At 44.0% G+C, this 18,580-nt stretch overlaps 1 protein-coding gene across 1 annotated transcript in view; it reads right to left on the bottom strand.

Moving 5' to 3' along the window:
- Positions 1 to 18,580, bottom strand: part of srcin1a (SRC kinase signaling inhibitor 1a) — an 86,454-nt gene continuing 67,874 nt past the window's right edge. The window contains 14 exon segments of the mRNA XM_086054886.1: positions 1 to 2,362; positions 6,260 to 6,388; positions 8,020 to 8,046; positions 8,048 to 8,755; positions 9,479 to 9,622; positions 9,941 to 10,080; positions 10,751 to 11,018; positions 11,106 to 11,409; positions 12,077 to 12,224; positions 12,356 to 12,486; positions 14,024 to 14,199; positions 15,762 to 15,922; positions 16,502 to 16,522; positions 17,912 to 18,039. Of these exon segments, the coding sequence (XP_085911012.1) occupies positions 1,967 to 2,362; positions 6,260 to 6,388; positions 8,020 to 8,046; positions 8,048 to 8,755; positions 9,479 to 9,622; positions 9,941 to 10,080; positions 10,751 to 11,018; positions 11,106 to 11,409; positions 12,077 to 12,224; positions 12,356 to 12,486; positions 14,024 to 14,199; positions 15,762 to 15,922; positions 16,502 to 16,522; positions 17,912 to 18,039 (2,881 nt within the window). The 3' untranslated portion in view covers positions 1 to 1,966.

Genomic DNA, 18,580 nt, shown 5'->3' on the forward strand with positions numbered 1-18,580 from the left:
TTCAAGAAGTGTCGTAGAAAGGCCGGGGCTGGGGGTTGTTTAATGTGTGGAGCCTCCAGGTTTAGCTTGTAATGCCATTGCTGCATTCTCTTAATTCCCATTTATTAAATCTGTAAAACTCTATAAAGGGTTTTTGTGCATGAGAAAATAAAAGCAGTCTGACGGTGCTTTGCAAAACGGTGCGGATGGAAACCAAACGAGGCACAAGCAGGATATTTGAACTAAACATACACACAGTGTGTTTAGTTAAGACGTCATGTTGTGCTTTGTCATTAAAATGTAATTAAGAGGCGACTGCGCTCGCTCGTTTAAAGTCTTAATGTACATTTTGTTCTTCACTAAATGTTTGGCGTAAAAGTCGGCGCGGTAAGCTGCTTATAAGGCTGCTTCCCAGCGGACAGATGTTACATTAGAAATGACGTTTATTTTTAAAGGGATAACAACTGTTGTGCTTACTTGGGCCTTACGACGCATTAGTAATATGATGTGTGAATGCAGACAGGGCCTGTTGTCTTTGGGGTAGCTTGGTGTTTTTGTGATGCCAATGATTGTCTTAATATTAACATCAGATTGTATCGACATTAGTATACATATACTATATTCTATTTGTCCTTTGTGTAGTTGGAGCTTCATTTAGAGATGTGCTGCCGCCCAACATAAAATGACACAAAAATATTTTTTTTCATGGGGAGGCAGGGGGTTCTCGTAAGTTCCTTCGCAACAATTTCATCCAAGCATGCCTTTGTGCATTGGGAAAAGAAAAACCTTTCCAAACTGAGCCCACAAAATTGGACGTTTAGAACCATCCACAATGTCTTGCTAAGAATGAGTGTAATCCAACTCATAATTGATTTTTTTTTTTTTTCTTTTAAAAGGTCTGTACCAATACTTTTGTCCATCAAAGAATCATGTAAACAGCACCACTTCGGCTTGAGTTGAAACACCAAATAGCTTAACAGTACCACATGCTTACACACAAACACACGTGCATGTCAATAAATTTGAATATGGTAGAAACGTTTTTTTGTTGTTGTTTTTTTTTCCCCCCATCAGTGTTACTGGAGGCGCCAAATAATGGCCACACACTTCCAAACCGGATGTATGACAAAAATGCGATTTTAAATATGGACAAAATACATGCATATGTGCAAAATGCATTCTCTAATATATTTCATTTTTGATCATACATTTTTCATTGCAGGCATAAAAGCTTCTAACCCAACGACACAAGGTTTGAAGCAAGCAACAAAATAATAATATGATGATAAAGCATATCATTCCAAACCCGCAATAAAATTATTCGGCCTATACTCACATTGTAATATAGGGCAGTATAAGAGACAATGTAAGCGCAACTAAGACATCTAGTGGTGATTGGTGATATTACAACTTAATACCACAGTCGACAGTTTGGCACCAGCGAAGTCGCATTTTCGCAGGATTTTTTTCACAATATTTTTTCATATGATATGAAAATGTGCGCACTTACTTTGCGGGACTGTGGTGGCCAAAAACAAACACACTAAAACAATTGCTGCTACGTTAGCTGTGGACACCACAACATAGATGCTATTTAGACGACAGAGCTAGCGGATTGAGAAGCTAAGCTAAGCGGTTGTTTTATAATACTTTTTTAAAAAAGTGTCATTCTCTTTGTTTTATGTTTAGTTTGGCAGTAAATTCAAAAACTGCTGCTTATTGGTACGTGGATTTCACTTTTTTAAAACTGAACTACAGTACGGAAAAAAAAAAAATCTTTCCACCATATTGCAATTTTTTGAGATGCACCTGTATATAGAGTGGACTCACGTGGTGACGATTATTGCAGCTCTACGTTTTAAAACAGGATCAGCTTATACCAGGAGGAATCACCAGGAAGGTCCAGTTTTGTGCGTTGGAGGGAAAATTCCCTTAGTGGACCTCCGGAAAACCATGTGAGACCGGTCTAAACGGGACAATTTCACTGTCACCGTCCATTCTTGCAGCCGCTGAGGCCCTCCAGACTAGCTTTGGACAAGGTGGGCGACGTGAGCGACGTGGGCGAGCAGGGCGACAGGACGGGCGTGGTGGGCGAGGACGATGAGGATAGGGTGGCGGTGGGCGTCTGCGACGAGGAGGAGGCGGGCGAGGGCGAGCGGCTGCTCGGCGAGGGCAGGGAGGACGCGGATGCCGCCGCACGTTGCTGCTGCTGTTCGCGGAGGAGGCGGTGCTGGCGCAGAGCGGAAGACAGCAGCAGGGCCTCGGCGCTCAGGCCGGCGGCCGACAGGCTGGCCAGCAGCGCCTTGGCCTGGCCGGGCGACGCCCTCAGCGTGGGGCCCTCCGCCCTCCTTCGGCGGATCCCCGACTCAACGCTCGCGGCTCCCTTCAGGTCAGAGGACACGTGATGAGGGGAGCGGGAGTGATGAGGACGGGGAGGAGGGCGATGGAAAAGTCCTACAAAGTGGAGGTTGCCTGCGCACACATGCTCACAAGGTGCTCACTGCTGGAGGGGGAGGAGGGGCGGTTATCGTGCGTTGATGACGAAGCGGGTGGGGGTCACGCCACCACGAGGAAAACGGGGGAGGAAGAGGAGGGGGACAGAACAAACAAAGGACACATTATTTCAGGCGGACACGAGCATGTGCGACGGGTCTGGCGCCATCGGCACATGGAGACCAACACAGGTTTTATTTTGACTTTTAATGGCGAGGACGCATTAAAAAATTCAAAATAATCACACTTGTATGCGGCACACGCACATGTAATGAAGGCAGGAGCCACTAGATGGCAATGTTTGAATACATCTTTTTTTTTTTTTTTTTTGTCAAAAGGTAGAGTGACTAATGGTACCACCGCCAAGCACATTTGGTTTAGTATACTACTCACTGCCTACACATATTTATTTTTATTTATTCATTTACATATTTATTTTTCATTCAAATATTCATTAAGTTCTTTTTTAGCCTTTGCCGTTATTCACTGAAGCCCCTTTTTATTCACGGTTTTTGACCTGATCCTCCGTTTGCTCACAGATATCACTGCTTATGCTATATAAAAAATACTAACATGCAAAAATTAAGAAAATGTAAAAAAAAATAAATAAAAAAAATAAAAAAATTCCAAACCGAAAATTTTCATTTTTCAATCTTAACCGGCAAAATTTATACAATTTTAAAAATACAACATTATAACATTAAAAATTATAGAATATTTTCATATTATTATTATTTTTTTAAGATACCAACATGGCCAATTAAAAAATACAGAAGATATATTTGAATCCAAAGTTAATTAAATCGAAATATTCAAATAATTACAATCATTGTTAATTTACATATCATTTAATTTGTGTGTAACGGGTATAATCCAGATTGCATACGTGCCAGAAATTCAACTTGAACAGGGAACATCCCATTTAACAAAATATACACTTTTCTATTACATTTGTCCAAATGCGTACATAAGGAGACATAAAGTCATCATCTTAAAACCAGATTGTCCAAGCGATCAGAAGGTAAACATTTCGGTACTTGGCGGAGGTTTGCTTCAGTTTATAACGCATAACATTTCTACAGGCCTTGAATTGAGACAGAGAAAACTTTTGCTGCCATTTTCAAACTTTTAAAGGTGTGCGCTGAGCGATTACAGGGATTAGTTCCATATGAGTGCACAAACAGCTGCTGTGGGTCAACTTCCTTAAGATGTTTTCCACAACAAATACAACAAGAGTCCAAACAAGGACTGACTTTAGGGTCTGCCGCCTCCTTCATCAAACCTGCGAGAGGAAGTGAAGTGTTTCGAGAGTCCTCAACGAGAGGATCGTCACGATACCTCGAGAGCGAGGAGAGCGCGGCGCACAGGCCTCAAGACACTTCAACACTGACATCGCTGCAGTTGCGATTTGTTACGTCGACCTCTACAGAATGAAGAATACATGGCAGTTAGTACACCAAAAATGTTACCTTTACAAAGATAATAATGCACACTTTATAATTGACACCGTCAGAGGCGTTGATTAGAAATACGCTTATTATTATTATTAGATTGGATGTATTTGTATTAGCTCCTTTTGTCATTTCATTGTAGCTTAGCATGCTACATTTCTCTGGTTGGTTACTTCAGTGTAGTTAAGCAACATTAAATGTAGAATAACTTCTGTACAGTAGCTGCCAGGTATTCCAAAGACCACGCAGGCAATTAAAAACCCAATTTTCCACTATATGTCTCCTTAAAGTAAATCTTGACGGATTATAAAGGGCAACTAAAGTATGATGTGATGCAAACTACAAGCACGCTACTGAAGTGTAAAAGTTATGCATGTTGCTGTTATGATAAGAATGCATGAGGGCTTTGCAGGGGAGGAAATGGAAGTTACTGAAGCATGTCAAGCAAAGCCACTAGGATTTTTTTATTTTATTTTTTTGCCTTTATGCGAGGGGGGAAAAAATGTAATTCATCAACATCACATGAAATTTCGGTGGCCTCAGATTGAGATGGGATTGGTAGAAATCCCAGTGGCGGCTCTTCATTCTCTGATTATCCGAGATGATGATGATGATGATGATGAGAAGACGAGTGAGCGCTCTCTTCATCCTCGCTATTTCCTCTCCTTTATGTCCCGAGCTTCCGCCTGCCGCAATTTACGCCCGCCAGCCTCGCCGTGAGCCGAGCGGATTCCCGTACTTGTCTCATGAAAGCCAAATTAATCTCATTATTTCAGCATGACGCCGACTCCCAGCTTGCTGTTTTTCTTTTTGTCTCCATTTGAAAGGACTTGCTGAAAAGAGAGTGTATGGACACTTTAAGCTAATTGTGGACCTAAACGCCTCTCTAGGGTGTTAACCGTGTGACGTCAGATAAAGATTACAACTCATTAAAATCTAATAGTCGATGAATTCTAACGTACATTTACAATGGGTTTCGTAGCTTCCATTTTTTTTTTTTTTTTAACCGGGAACGAAACCTAAGATGTCAAAACGTTGTTTTATTAGTATTAAGTATATCTATTTATTGTTCTTGTATTATTCAAGTTGTTATTCTAACTTATATACTAGACCTAATATCTGCGGCATCAGTTTGCTAGCCGGTGTTAGCGGCTACTGGCTAAGCGCTAGCTGCTAGCGGAGAGCGTATTTTTTTAATCAATGTTTTCACATTTATTTATCTACTGTAATTTTTTTTTTTTTTTGCATCCACACATGATTTAATGTATTCAATTGTCCATTGGGTTTTCTTTGTGTTATTTGATAAATCATTGTAATCCATAATTGATGTTCATTACATATTTAAAAACAAATGTGCAGTTGTTTGCAAAATCTATGTTGGGCATCTGAGTGGTTCAGGGATGTTGTTGTAGGGATGAGGCTCTGGGGCTTGCCGCTTTCCACAATAAATAAATAATTAAATAAATAACTCTTAAAAAATATTGATGTTCAGTTCCAGTTTGAATTCCACTAGCCTCACATTCCATCAGCTATCATTATGCCACGAGGATGCTTGTCATCTTTGACGTCAAACCCAAAAAGAAAAAAAGTGATTTGCATCCCGGTAAATGATTATAATCGCAAAAGCCGAGCGGCAACGACGCGGAAAAACAGGCTGATTACCCGAGTGCCGTCTCATCAAAACAACAAGGCGGTGGCGGGCCAACTTTGACGGCTAATCAAGATGAAAGTTTCTCACTGGGTGACAACTAAATGGTTTTTTTTGGCAAAGCACAAACTAGTCCATTTTGATGCCATATTCCAACACCATTACACAACGTAGGAAGAAGACCATGGAAATCTCGCGTCTCCCATTTGTCAAAGACGCCTAATTTCAAATGGAGCTCATTCGGGCAAGCCTTGGACTTTGCCTAAAACGGCTGCTTCAAACCAAAACGGCCGTCTTCCAGTTCAATTTGTGAATGGGACTGTCGGCCTCAGTACTTGAAGCCGAAAGGGGGACCTTTCGACTTTTTTGTTCGTCCTGATACAAAATTCAGGAAGAACGGTTAAATTAGTGCTGGGGGCAACATACATTTTAACAATATGTGCACAATTTTTGTCCCAAAAAAAAGTGTTGATTTTTTAGGCATGTTGAGGCCCCCAAAAAGGGCGCTTCGGAAAAATAAAAAAAACAGCAATTCCAAGAGGGCCTTCAACATCAAAAGGCTTCTCTGTCTCTGCATCGCAACTCATTCGTGATGACAGAACTTTTGGTTACTACAACATGGAGGAGAGGTAGCATGCAGGCGAAGTCACCACAGCGTGCACACAGCCCTGGCAAGGACCTAAAGTACCTGCTGCTGGCTCTTCAGGAAGTCCTCCCTCTTGCCACCTTTGTACTTGTCTGTGCTGTTCTGCTGCTGCAGCTGCTTCAGTTTGGAGGCCGGAGTGGGCGGGACCTTGCACAGGGCGCCATTCCCTCCCTGGAAAAGACAGACGGGAGACAGCGATGAGTGTCTTTTAACGGCGGGGATGGACATTTACCGGAAAACCTTTTCTTTTGATAGTGGACAAGATATCATACGGAAACGATTCAAAGGAAGCATTGAAAAACTAGAGTCTGTACTTTTTTTACTCTCACTTAAATAAAGGAGTTGAATCTGAACGTCTGTTTTATCTTTAATTCTACTTAAATGCAGAGTGGCAGTACTTTTGCCACCTCTGCGAAGAGTCGGAGGAGGCGGCGCCGTATGAAAGTCGGCAACGTGTCTGAGTTGATACGAGATGAACTTCACAAGCTGCCACGTCGCATCACTTTCGCCTTCCAACACAATCGGTAGTAAGCGTTTGTAGAAGCAACGGCGTAGCGAGTGATGCAACGACAAGTGCGGCCATGACGAAACAACGCGAGAGGACTTTGAAATCCTCCGCCGCGCCCGTGGGAAATTATACCCTGAATCGTAATCGTGACAGTGGGATATGACAGCCCGGCACTGAGTGGGAGGCTCCAGTAACACAGCAACTGGGAATTTTGATGTTGTGTCATTGTATGTTGAAGTTGCTCATTTTTCAATGGCAACTAATGATCTGTTATAGTCGTCACATATTGCAAAAGGTATTCATTAAAGATTAGTTATTAATATTGCATGTCATTGTGAGACTGTTGCTTCACAAGCCAGCGTAGTTAAATATGTTGCAGGTAGTGGCGGTTTCTGACATATGCAATATGTGTGGCCACACAGTTGGGATGCGACAGTAATTGTTATTTAAAGGATGGAAGCCCATTTCAGTCCAAAAGTGAATTTGTATTTTGTGACAATGTTTGTACACTGTCCCAAAATACACAGTCAATGCCGCCACCAAAGGTAATCTGAAATTGCCGATTCCTTCTTCATAATTCGATTAAATTGTAGCATAAAATATGTTTTGGAAATATTCTATATATATAATTGATTGGTATTTCAAGTTTTTACAAAAATCAAGACAATGTTTGAGACAGGACTTCATCTCAAAATCATTTTTTTACAGGGAACCCCCACAGTTTTGTGTTTGGAAATTTCTGGAAAATTTCAGGAAAAAAAGAAAATCCCGCACATTTTTTTTGCCCATGATTCTTATTTAAAAACTCACCTATTCACTGTTTTTGTGCTCATATAAAAGCAATAACTGCATTGACTGCTCAGTCCCCCTGCAAATATGGGGGTTAATTGTACAATATATTCACAATTTTAGAGTAATTCTGTGGTAGAAATAGGCTTCCATAAATTGAAAAACATCATTTTCATATCACAATGAAGCGGTATCATCATTTTCACAGCACAACAAAGATGAAAAGTGTTTTGGTATAGAAGCAAAGAAACGACAATAAAAAAATATGTGTTTCTTTTTGTTTTGTTTTTTATTGTCAGTTTAAAGCATGAGAGGGGTGAGAGAGTACAGAACAGACAGCCAACAGCCAATCACAGCGCAAGACAAGTCTGGTGTCTGTCCCGCCCCCTTTCCTTTTCTAAGCCAATGGGGGAAGCAGACATCAGAGGCATGAGAAGTTCCCTCAGACCCTCAGAAAGGAAATGAGGAAAAGAATGTGTCGGCCGAGGAGGCGTGAGGAAAAAACCTGTCTCGACGCCGGCGGCTTGGGCGGGGACCGGCGGTTTCTTGCTCATTTTGGCGTCGGCGTCCTCCGCATGGCAACCTCCGCTGATCTCCTGCAATGTGTTCTCCAACTCTCGAATGGTCTCCTCCAAGCTGTCCAGCCTCTTGTAGGCGCTCCGGCGGACATTTTCTCCTGGTTTGGACTGTATGGAGGCCAGGTCTGATGTCGAAAGACTCGCATCGCCATCGGGAGTCTTAGTACCGGTGCTAGGTTGGAGTTTTAGAACCGTGTCCCCCGTCTCTATCCCCCTCCTCAGAGCCACCACCAGGGCACTCAGCTGGCCCGAGCAGGGGGAGGATCTTTTTCTGGGTTTGGGCCGCGGCGGCGACGTCTCCAAAATCGAAAGCAGGAGCCCGTAGGCCTCCTTGAGCGTGGCCTCCTCCCGGAAAAGCAGCAGCAGAGGCCGCTCACACAAGTGCGCCTCCGAGAGTGCCGCGGTGCGCGCCGAGACGGTGCGCGTTTGCAAAATGACTCCCATGGCGCCGCTCAGCTCCTGGGCCTCGAGCGGCGAAAGCGCCCTCATCTCCAGCTCGGTCAGGAGCAAAGTCACTTCCTGTTTGACGTCCTCCTCCGGGGAACGCTGCGACTCCAGCTCGCGACGAGGAGGTGAAGCACTCGGCATCACGGAACAACGGGGCACATCTCGGACGGGACACTCGGTCAACATGATGTGTGGAATGCAACACAAAGGTCTGCCCTATAAACCAGGAAAGCACTTGGATTCATTTGGGATTGAAACACACTGATGGCAGACCAACTGCCCTACAGACCAGGGCTGTGCAATTAAGCGAAATTCAATTACAATTACGATTATTACACTCCACGATTCCAATATTGGCATAAACGCAAAAAAACGATTATTAATATGCATTTATATCCAACGCACTATGTTTGTTTAAACACACTGAAATCATACTTGAATTTATACATTTGCACCTTTTATTTTGTAATAGCTAATTTTATAAATGTTGTTTGAAACTTACTTAGAGTGTTTGAAAGAAATGTATTTGTCTTTATATTTTTTACATTTAAACATTTTCCTGTTTTGTAAGCAAAAATAAATGATCGTTTGAATAACCGTGATTTCAATTATCACCCAAATAATCGTGATCAATATTTTTTTCATAATCGAGCAGCCCTACTACAGACTGGAGGAATGATGAGTGAATATTCAACATGTTATTTTTTGGGATTGGCTCTCAAGGAGGTCATTTAGGAAGTGAGGCATTTGGTCCATCTGTGTGAACCAAAATGATGTGAACGAAGGAGGTCATCTCTGGTTTCACCCGCTGCCAGGAGCAGGCGCACATACGGACTCCGCTGCTCGAATACGTGCTCACGGTTGGCGAGCACATCTGTCCAAGGACGTGTGAGCTTGTGCGTTTGCACTGTCCCATCAGGACATAACGGAACAGCTTACCTCTGACGGGGCAGAATTTTTCTCCTGCTCTGCGTCCGTCTTGTCTCCGGACAGCGTCGGAGGCGTGGACGCCGGACGGGGGTTTTCCGACACCGTCCTCCTCAATTTCACGTGAGGCCTCTCTGCCTCCTCAGAGTCGGACTTCTGAAAACAGAGTGGGGAAAATCTTTCAAGCACTTTCGTGAATTTTTGTGATTGCCATTTAATATACAGTTCTTTTTCCCAAGGTTATCTTCTAATTTTTGAACAAACACAAGCAATAAAATAATCTTCGTAAAAAAATAATAATTTACTAAACACTGTGACAACTTCACAAAATTCTATCAAAAAAGTGTGGCGTAAACATAACTCAGTACGTCAGAAATTAGAATACACCAATAATGAAAAGAAATCTGTGGCTTCATCGCTTCAACTTCTCACTTTTCAAAATCGCATCAGGAGTTTTGACCAGGCGTTGATTACCTTGACGCTCTTCCCGGGAATGAGGGGCTCGCCGCTGCGGGTGATCAAGCCCGGAGACGAAGGGAAGCTGCGTCTGGGTGGAGGTGGAGGGGGGGACTTGGAAGGTTTCTCTGTGCGGTAGCGAGGCACCGTCAGCTCGTCTGTGGAGGTCGAAGTTACATGAACATCGGTTTTGCTCTTTTTTCCGAAAGTGGGAGCACAACCAATAATCAGGATGAATTTTAACATTCCCCCCCCCCCCCGCTTTGCATTCTAAATCAGCAAAGGCTGTCCTGAGCTATTATTGTGCTAGGTGTTCTGAAAAAGTGTCTCACAACTCATTCACCACAATATAAATGAGAAGGAGAACAGCTTGCCAACATAATGTAGTTATGGGAAAATCGATAATCAGCCTATCTTTTGTATTTTCCGCCAGTCTGGCGCAATGCTGCCTCCCACAGGTCAATCATGCTACTGCAAAAGCCATCTAGTTAAAGAGAGGAAGATTGGCGCTTTGCTGCGCTGCATTGGTCATATGGAGGACACCATGGACGCTAAGAGTACAAAGTATATGAAAGCATTTTTTTTTCCCCTCGACGTGTGTGTGGCCTGTCACATTGTGAAAATAGGTTAAGGCGTTAAAAAATCAGTATGCGTGTACCCCGCTTATCTAATCCGCGGCAGTGGCTCGTGTACCTGGCACTTCAAAGCCCGCATTTAAAATGATTCAATTATTCAAACGGGAAATTGGTCAACACGTGGTTTCATCCGTAAGATTTTTTTTTTTCTTTGATCTTAATAAGCGGACACTATTCTTGCTCCTCTCCTTACCGGATCCTAGCCTGGACCCGCCTTCCTTCTTCTGCAGGGGCTTGTTGTTGACGGCGCGGTGCTCGGGGGTGGCCGTCCCGCTCGTAGGCGTCTGGGGCGCCTGCGAGGACGTCGCGTTGGAGGAGGGCTTGATCTGCTTGGCGGCAAAGTCCAGGTCGGGTATGGCCTTCATGAGCTCGGCCTGGGTCTCCTCCAGCAATCGGTTGATGTCCTGAGCGCTGTACTGGGTCAGGCTGGCCCGCTTTTCCTCCCAGTCCCGCTCGGCCGCCTGAAAAGACGGCAGATGATGCTGATAAAGCCTCGGCTCGATGATAAGAGGATGGCAACGGGGGGGAAGAATCCAAATGATTCCTACCAGGCGAACCTCGACGGACAACGCCTTATCAGCAGCGCTGCGGCGTTCCAGCTCCTCCAGGGCTTTGCCTTTGTGAGGGATGGGCGGGTGATTGTCCTTGTGCTGTCCCGCCGGGTTCCCGTGGTGGCGGCGGGCGAGGCTTGTGTGCGGACTCCAGTTGGACAGGCTGTTTCCTCCCCCGAGGTCGTTGATGGCGAGCGGCGGGCCGGTGGGGAGGTCGAAATCGGGGAACTTTCTCAGCTCCTCGTTGTGCTTGGACGACGCGAAGTCCTCGTGTTTCTTCCACGGGCCCTCGCTGGCTTGCCTTGGAGGGTTAGACAAACACATCAAAATCATCTGAAATGGGGAAAAAGCGTTGGGGGGGGGGTATTTTTTTAAGGTAGATCCTTTGTCTGTCTTTATAACATTTAATAACAGCGTATATTTTTCAATAATTTTGCTATAGCAATCAAAACAATAGAGTAGAATATTTTGCTCGGAAGCTTCAGCATTACAGATGCCATAACTGATCATCATTTGTACATATTTATTTCTTTTTCATAATATTCAATAACATTCTACATACAGTGTACTGTATGTTTTGGGCCATTATTTTCCTTTCGGGGTTATTATAATAAATACATTTTCATTTGCTTCAGATGCCATATCTGGGCCATTTATGAGACAGAAAGCCTCTACTTGTACAAATTATTTTGATACTACTTAATGACACTTGTATACTTTTTGGTAACTCTTTTCCAGTCATCATTGAAATGGTTACACGGGGAAATTAAGATGTCATACTCAGGGTAATTATGACCACCAGGTGGCGCCACCATTTTCTCCCCCTCGGAAAAAATGGAAGCATTTCGTTAGGGTGAGGCATTTATTGAAATTCAATGTCATTATTGCCAACCGTCCACCCTTTTTCATTGGGATTCTGAATGTTCCAATAGACAAGAGTACTTTTCTCCTCGCCTCCTCTTGCATACTTGCGCATGGCGTTGAGGGTGTCCGTGATGGTCTTGCAGCGTTTCAGCAAGGCGTCAAGCCGGTGCGGCTCCTCCTTCAGGAACTTGACGGCCTCCACTTCCACCCGGAGCACCACCCGCATCTTGCTCTGAAGGCTGGGGAACTGATCTGCCGCGCGGGTAGAAGGCTTCAGTTAACTTCGGTCTTTGGCGCAGAAGTCGACGAGAGTGATTCAGCGTTTGACAGACGGCGGGTGGGAGACTTAAAAGGCGAGCGGGGCGCCAAAGCGTCTGACTCACTCTTGAGCTCGGTGAGCGTCTCGCCCAATTTTCGGAGGACGGCCGTCTTCTCCTCCAGCTCCTGCACGCTCACCAGCTTGTGGTTGACGGACGACTCCTTCTGGATGTCCTCCACCGACTTCTCCAGGTCACTGAGGGGGAGGAAATTCACAGAAGGATGAACGCTAGCCACCGCTCCGTCGCTCTTTTCAATTAACTCGCTCCATCAGCTGGCAGTTTCTGCAGAGGTTTTCGTGGCAAGCTGAACCGGAGCAGCGTGGGAAGGAATTAATAAGTTTGGAAAAGTACTTTGGTGGCTTGCAGGGAACACGGGGGCAAGTAGGAATCTAAACTAATGTTTGCAGTATAATTCAGTGCTTAGACATTGGTCAACTTAATACGGGTTTGTAAACTGATTCGTTAAAAGGAGACGTATTATGCAGTTTTCCCCCAAAATTTCAAAACAGCCCTCAGGTGTATTGATGAGAAGTGTGTGACAAATTACCCCAATAATCAGCAATTATAGAACACTTTCCACAATACATTTTTGTCAGGCTGAACTCAGCCTATTTTGAGGGGGTGGTTGGTGTCATGTTTAGGGCAAATTATGTATCACAATTTTCACCTCATCATTAACCAATGCAGTATTTTGTAAAATAATTTAAAAAAATGTATCATTCAGGAGTAAATGAAGGAATGTAGAAAATGAAAAATACTAATTCATTGAAAAAAAAAAAAAAGTGATTTGTGAGCCCTGTCTCATGCAAGTGAACAACTGGTAAACCCGCCCCAAATACTGTTCAGCCAATGGCAAGCACGGATTTCACTACCCTGACGATTGAGGGTGGAGCTAGGGATTTTGTGATTAGGCGAGCGGCTTCCACCATCAAAAATGAAAAGGCGAAAAAAAAAATCATTTTCGTAGTTCCCCTCCATCACGGGGGTTACGTTCCAGATCAGATCTGTTTTTACAGTAAATAAATCCCGTTTGTTTTAAAATAACAAATTTAATTTATCATCTCACAATAAACATGAATAATTCTGCGCAAACAGGATTAAAGAGGATTTGACATTCAGTAATCATCAGCAAAAACTAGATTCTAGATTCATTCTTCCTCTTTCAGATTTACACCGTGTCAAACCGAATAATCTGCCGGCATCAAGTGGTGGACAGTGGAATTACACCCAAAAATAAACATGTTCAAAATATTCAACCAACCACGGACAGCGCATCTATTTGTCGTTCAACGTAAAATAATACTGGCTGCGGCTGCAACAACATTTTATGGGATGTTGCCAGTGAACCCTCTGTAAAGTTAGTTGGAGAATTTTTCTAACAGATGCCGACTGACAATTTATACGCATGTATGTTCTGATTCTACTTGCTTCTGGCCTTGGGCTAAATTTGGGTCTGGTTACCTCAGAGGACACCGCGACGCATATCTGATGTGGCGATCTCAAGGTGGCTCTCAGCTCTGCTTGCGCAGGAGCTTCAATTAGTTGCTAACACCTCACATCTTAATAAGAATCTGGGAGCGCTAAGTCGGGCTTAATTACGCTTCCGGCTTTATCCGAGTGCCGCGGCTCGTCCGCGTGACACACTCACTTGAATTTGCGCTTTGTCGTAGACCTACAAAGAGTAGCTTTTTCTTCTCATTTCTATGATTATCTGTGTGTGTTGGTACTGACTGAAGCTGCTGGATGATGAGCTCCTCCTCATTGAGGTACTTGAGCCTTTCCTCCTCCACCAGGAGGCGCTGCCTCTGCAGGGGGTCCTCTTGTTTGCGAAGGGCGTCGGCCACGCGCACGTTCAGCTCGGCCTCCGTGCGCTTCAGTAGCGTATGCATGGAGTCCTGGTTCTCCAGCTGGCGGATGACACACATATTAGAAAATAATTAACATTTTTTTTTTTTTTTTACTTCAAAATCTTTGAAAAAAAAAAAAAACACATTTAAAAAAGAAAAACCCCACACGTGGATGGATTTAACAGTACCAAAAAAAAAAGATTTATTTATTTTTAAGAATTTAAATTTAAAATGAAAAATGTTGTAGCTGTTCAACCACAGGTGCCTCAGTCACCCTCTATTTTTTTTAAAAATTCATTTTAAATACGAATTTTAACTAATATATTTCATTTTATAAAATGTATTTTCAAATTACACTTCTGGCTCACTGCTGTGAGGTAGAGGGTTCAAATCAAGGCCATCCTGTGTGGACTTTGCATGTCCTCCCCATGAATGGATGGATGGATCTATAAAACATGCTATTTAAAAAGAACATGTAAAATCCTGACACAAAATTGATTCGCTGGACTATTGAAAGAAGCTAACGCTAAGAAAGTTATATAATATTATAATTTCAATATTATAATATATAATTTTGTAACGACAAATCTCATGGATGCTGCATTTTTTTTTTTTTCCCACTACAGAGCTCACGACATGTTTTTATACTGCCCATGCGAGCACTTATTTGCATACGCCCACACCGAGGACGCCCCGAGGAAAAAAAGCACGGGTGTGGCAGATTCACAGAGCGTGGAACTCCTCCTCGGCGTTATGAATGGAAAATTGTACAGAGCCGACGCGTGTAATACAACTCTGAGATGAAAGCACCTGGTAAGGGAGGAGGATGCATTATGGATGAGCCTCATGTTCCAGGAAGTAAAACAACACCACTCGCATTGCGGATGACCCCATGTGGTCCCTGCTACAAAGCCACCACGGGAATGCGCAGAAACACAAGACGACATTTACATATTTTATAAAATATTCACTAATATTTACGCTTATATTATTTACATATGCTCACGCTGGAGAAGAATCCCCATCTTGCATCCGCTTGGGTTGAATAATTCATGAGCCACATGTCAAATGCAAGCTGCGGGCCTTCAGTGTGGGTGACACGTAAGGTGGAGAGGAAACGCCCTGCCTCTGCTGTTAGATACTGTGGACTTCATGAAAACGAAGGGGGGGGGGGGATCACATTAACGAGAAACAAAAGCTATTGCCTATTTATCTAATATTATAATGTAAAAATGAATCACCAGTACTCCTAATTTAATACATTGCATTTAATAATTGAATATCAATTTGACATTGAAATTGCCCTCTCAAAATGATATCCGACCACAGCGATCCAATCCATTCTCTATTATTTTTTTATTGCGCTTTGGAGCTCATTTTAGCCTGGCTTGCTAATAGAAGTTGCAGGGACTCCTCATCGCATGTTCATGTACACGTGGTGCATTCTTTTCGAAAGCAATTATTTTGAAGCGCCATGTAAAATGAGTTTGAAATGATATCAAAAGTGTTTGGAGATCATATTTTATGGTACATGTATGGCGGAAAATATGAAAACAGGCAATTGTAAACATTTTTGGAGACTGCGTCACCCTGAGAGCTCTCTTCTGAATAATTGACTTCACCTGCGTCTTGCGCAACTGCCCGAGCTGCTTGCGCAGGTCGTTGGCGTTCTGCTGCAGCCCGTGTAGGTGCAGCTGCATCTGCAGGCGGCTGACGTTGTTCAGCGGCGTCGAGTTGGACGGCGGCGGCGGCATCAGCGCCAGCGGGGCCGACGGCGTGTGAGCTGCCAATCAGAGCGGGGACACGGGGGGGGGGGGGGGGGAGGAGGGTTCACGGTGAGGTCGGGGCGGACGCGAGCTGATTAATTCGGCGAGCGCCAGTCGGCCCGAGGGGCACACTACAGTATATACACACACCAAACAAATAAACACATATACACGCGTGTACAGTGTGCACAGCGTGTCAATGAGCATCCCCGCAAACCCCCTAACGGCCCACTGGAGATATGTGAGCTCATGCTATTAGTAAACCCATTCAGAGGTGCAATTAGTTGGCCCGGTAGTAACACACAGGGGGGGGGGGGATAACCATGCTCTTATCTTAAACACACTGCTGTGGGAGGAAGGCTAGCTCCCAAAACGCACACACATACACATGGAAGTCTCCTGACAGTGTCCCGTCTAAGACCAAACAACACTGGGAAAGCCCCCGGCCACCCCCCCCACCCCGCCCCCCAAGTACCAAGCAGATATTTAGAGACAGAAAGAAAGGGGGGACGAGGGAGAGGGTCCGCACTACTCCAGGGAGGAAGACACCCAAAACAGGAGGTGAGAGGGCAAAGGAGTAATGAAATGGCAACTACCTTTCTTCTTTAGCCGTCCTGCTGGAATATAGAAAGATCCAGTTACTCAGATCATAGTTAGAGGGAGGTTTTCAAATACATTTGTACTGTAATCTACAGACTTCATGCCGGGAGTTGTAAAAGTTGAAAGCAGGTTGGCTTGACGGGACTCTCAGCTAGTGGTGGTGAACTGGTTCCGTGAACCCGGGGTAGCCGCTTGCTAAAGTGAGCCGGTTAACTTGGTCGAGTGCGATATTTGACATTTGAGTCGTGTCTGTTGCTACCTTGATGTCGGCTGTGTTTCCAGCAAGTCCAAACCATGTCAAGTGAATCTCTGTTTTTTGGTGGGTCTGCTAACTTGAGACAGAGAATTGACTCAACGGACTTATCTGAGTCCCAGTCAGAGGGGAGATAAAGCGACTCAGTGAACCAATTCAACTGAATAATTTGTGTCCACAGCGCTTCCAAAGAGTCTACTAATCAAAATCAGCAAACGATTCAATTGAATCATCAGAGTCTGAGTCAGTGGTGTCTAAGTAGTACGCCAGCTTGTGTCACCGAACCAATTTAACCGAATTATCCACGTCTCAATCTGCAATGTTGTTGGTGAGTGCACTAACTTGCGTCCGTGAAGCGAGTCTGTTAACTGAAACCAGTCAACCGTTTGAACTGACACTCCCGAGTGTGCTATAACTAAAGTCAGTCGACACATTAAACCAAAACTTTCGAGACAGACTCCGCAGTGTTTCGCGTGAGTCCGCTAAAACTTGAATAAGGAGACCGAATCGATGGAGTGATCTGAGTCGGAGTCAGCGGTGAAGCCATTTTATGCATCGTCCGTGCCTGTGCTTCTGTTGAGCTCACTGACTCAAGTCAACGAAGCGATTCGATTCGACCCAATCAGCTGAGTCTGCAGTGTTTCCGGTAAGTCTGCTTAGTCGAGTCAATGAACCAATTGAACCCAACCAACTGAGTGTTGCTGGTGAGCCCTTTGACTCGACCGACTCATTTAACACACTCATCTGAGTCCAAGGTATTTCCGGTGAGTGTGTGACAAAAAGCTAGCGAACCAATTCCCACTGATGATTCACATCAGTGAGCTGATTTGACGGAATCATCAGTCGGACTCTCCAGTGTTTCTGCAGTCCGCTCTTTCGACTTGAAGAAGAACACTCCGAGGGTCCATTCAATCACTCTACCTTGGTCAAATGACAGCTAAAGCTTTGTTTACAAGTAGTGCAATCTGAGTTTCCTCCTGGAAGTATGTGTGACATCATGGCGAAAGGTTTTATCGTTATAGACTGCGGTTGCACTTGGAGGCACCACTGTCACCCTAAGGTACTAAAGAGTTTTTAATTTCAAGTACCGTAGTAATATGTCAGAACTTGTTGGCGGCGTGTGAGTTCCCACCCCCGAGTGTCCAGTACTCACTTCCAGTGGCGGAGCCGTCGCTGTTGGTGTCAGTCTTGTCGCTGGAAGAGAAAGGTAATGTCCGTGAGAAGTCGGCTCCCTGGTCCGGGGGGCAGCCCGCCATCATGCAGAGGCGCAGCAAGCCGCATCTGAGGGATCAACGGCCAGAGGGCAAGCACATTACAGTGCTAACTCTAAAAGCAACACTGGACAGTAACAACGAGGCGTTGCGTCGCCTGCATTGTGTCCGGAAAGCTAATGTTGCTGGTTACTCTAAAAACTCGAAAAAAAAAATGTCTAATGTAATGGAGTATAAATACTTTGCTGCTACATCTGAGAAAAAAATGCACGTTTGTGTACATTACTTTGTTTATTGCATATTTATATTTTCTTACTTTCACTTTTACTCCACTACATTTCCTAAATAAAATATATACTTACCTAACCATCTTCATTAATTTTTATTGGTAAAAATTGAAAAATTGTTCTTTTTAATGTAATGATAGAGAGGGACTTCATAAAAATAAAACGTGGTAATCAGAAAGCTTTTAGACTCTCTCTATCTCTCTCTCTCTCTCTCTATCAGAAGTTACTCAAATGTCAGATACTTTAAGACTTTTACTCAAGTTATACAAGGTGACTTTTATTTCTACCTACCCAAGTCATTTTCTGTTGTATGTTTGAATTTGT

Source organism: Filicampus tigris, chromosome 16 (genome assembly GCF_054856515.1).
Source record: "Filicampus tigris isolate MCC_2025a chromosome 16, RoL_Ftig_1.0, whole genome shotgun sequence".
Taxonomy (NCBI): domain Eukaryota; kingdom Metazoa; phylum Chordata; class Actinopteri; order Syngnathiformes; family Syngnathidae; genus Filicampus; species Filicampus tigris.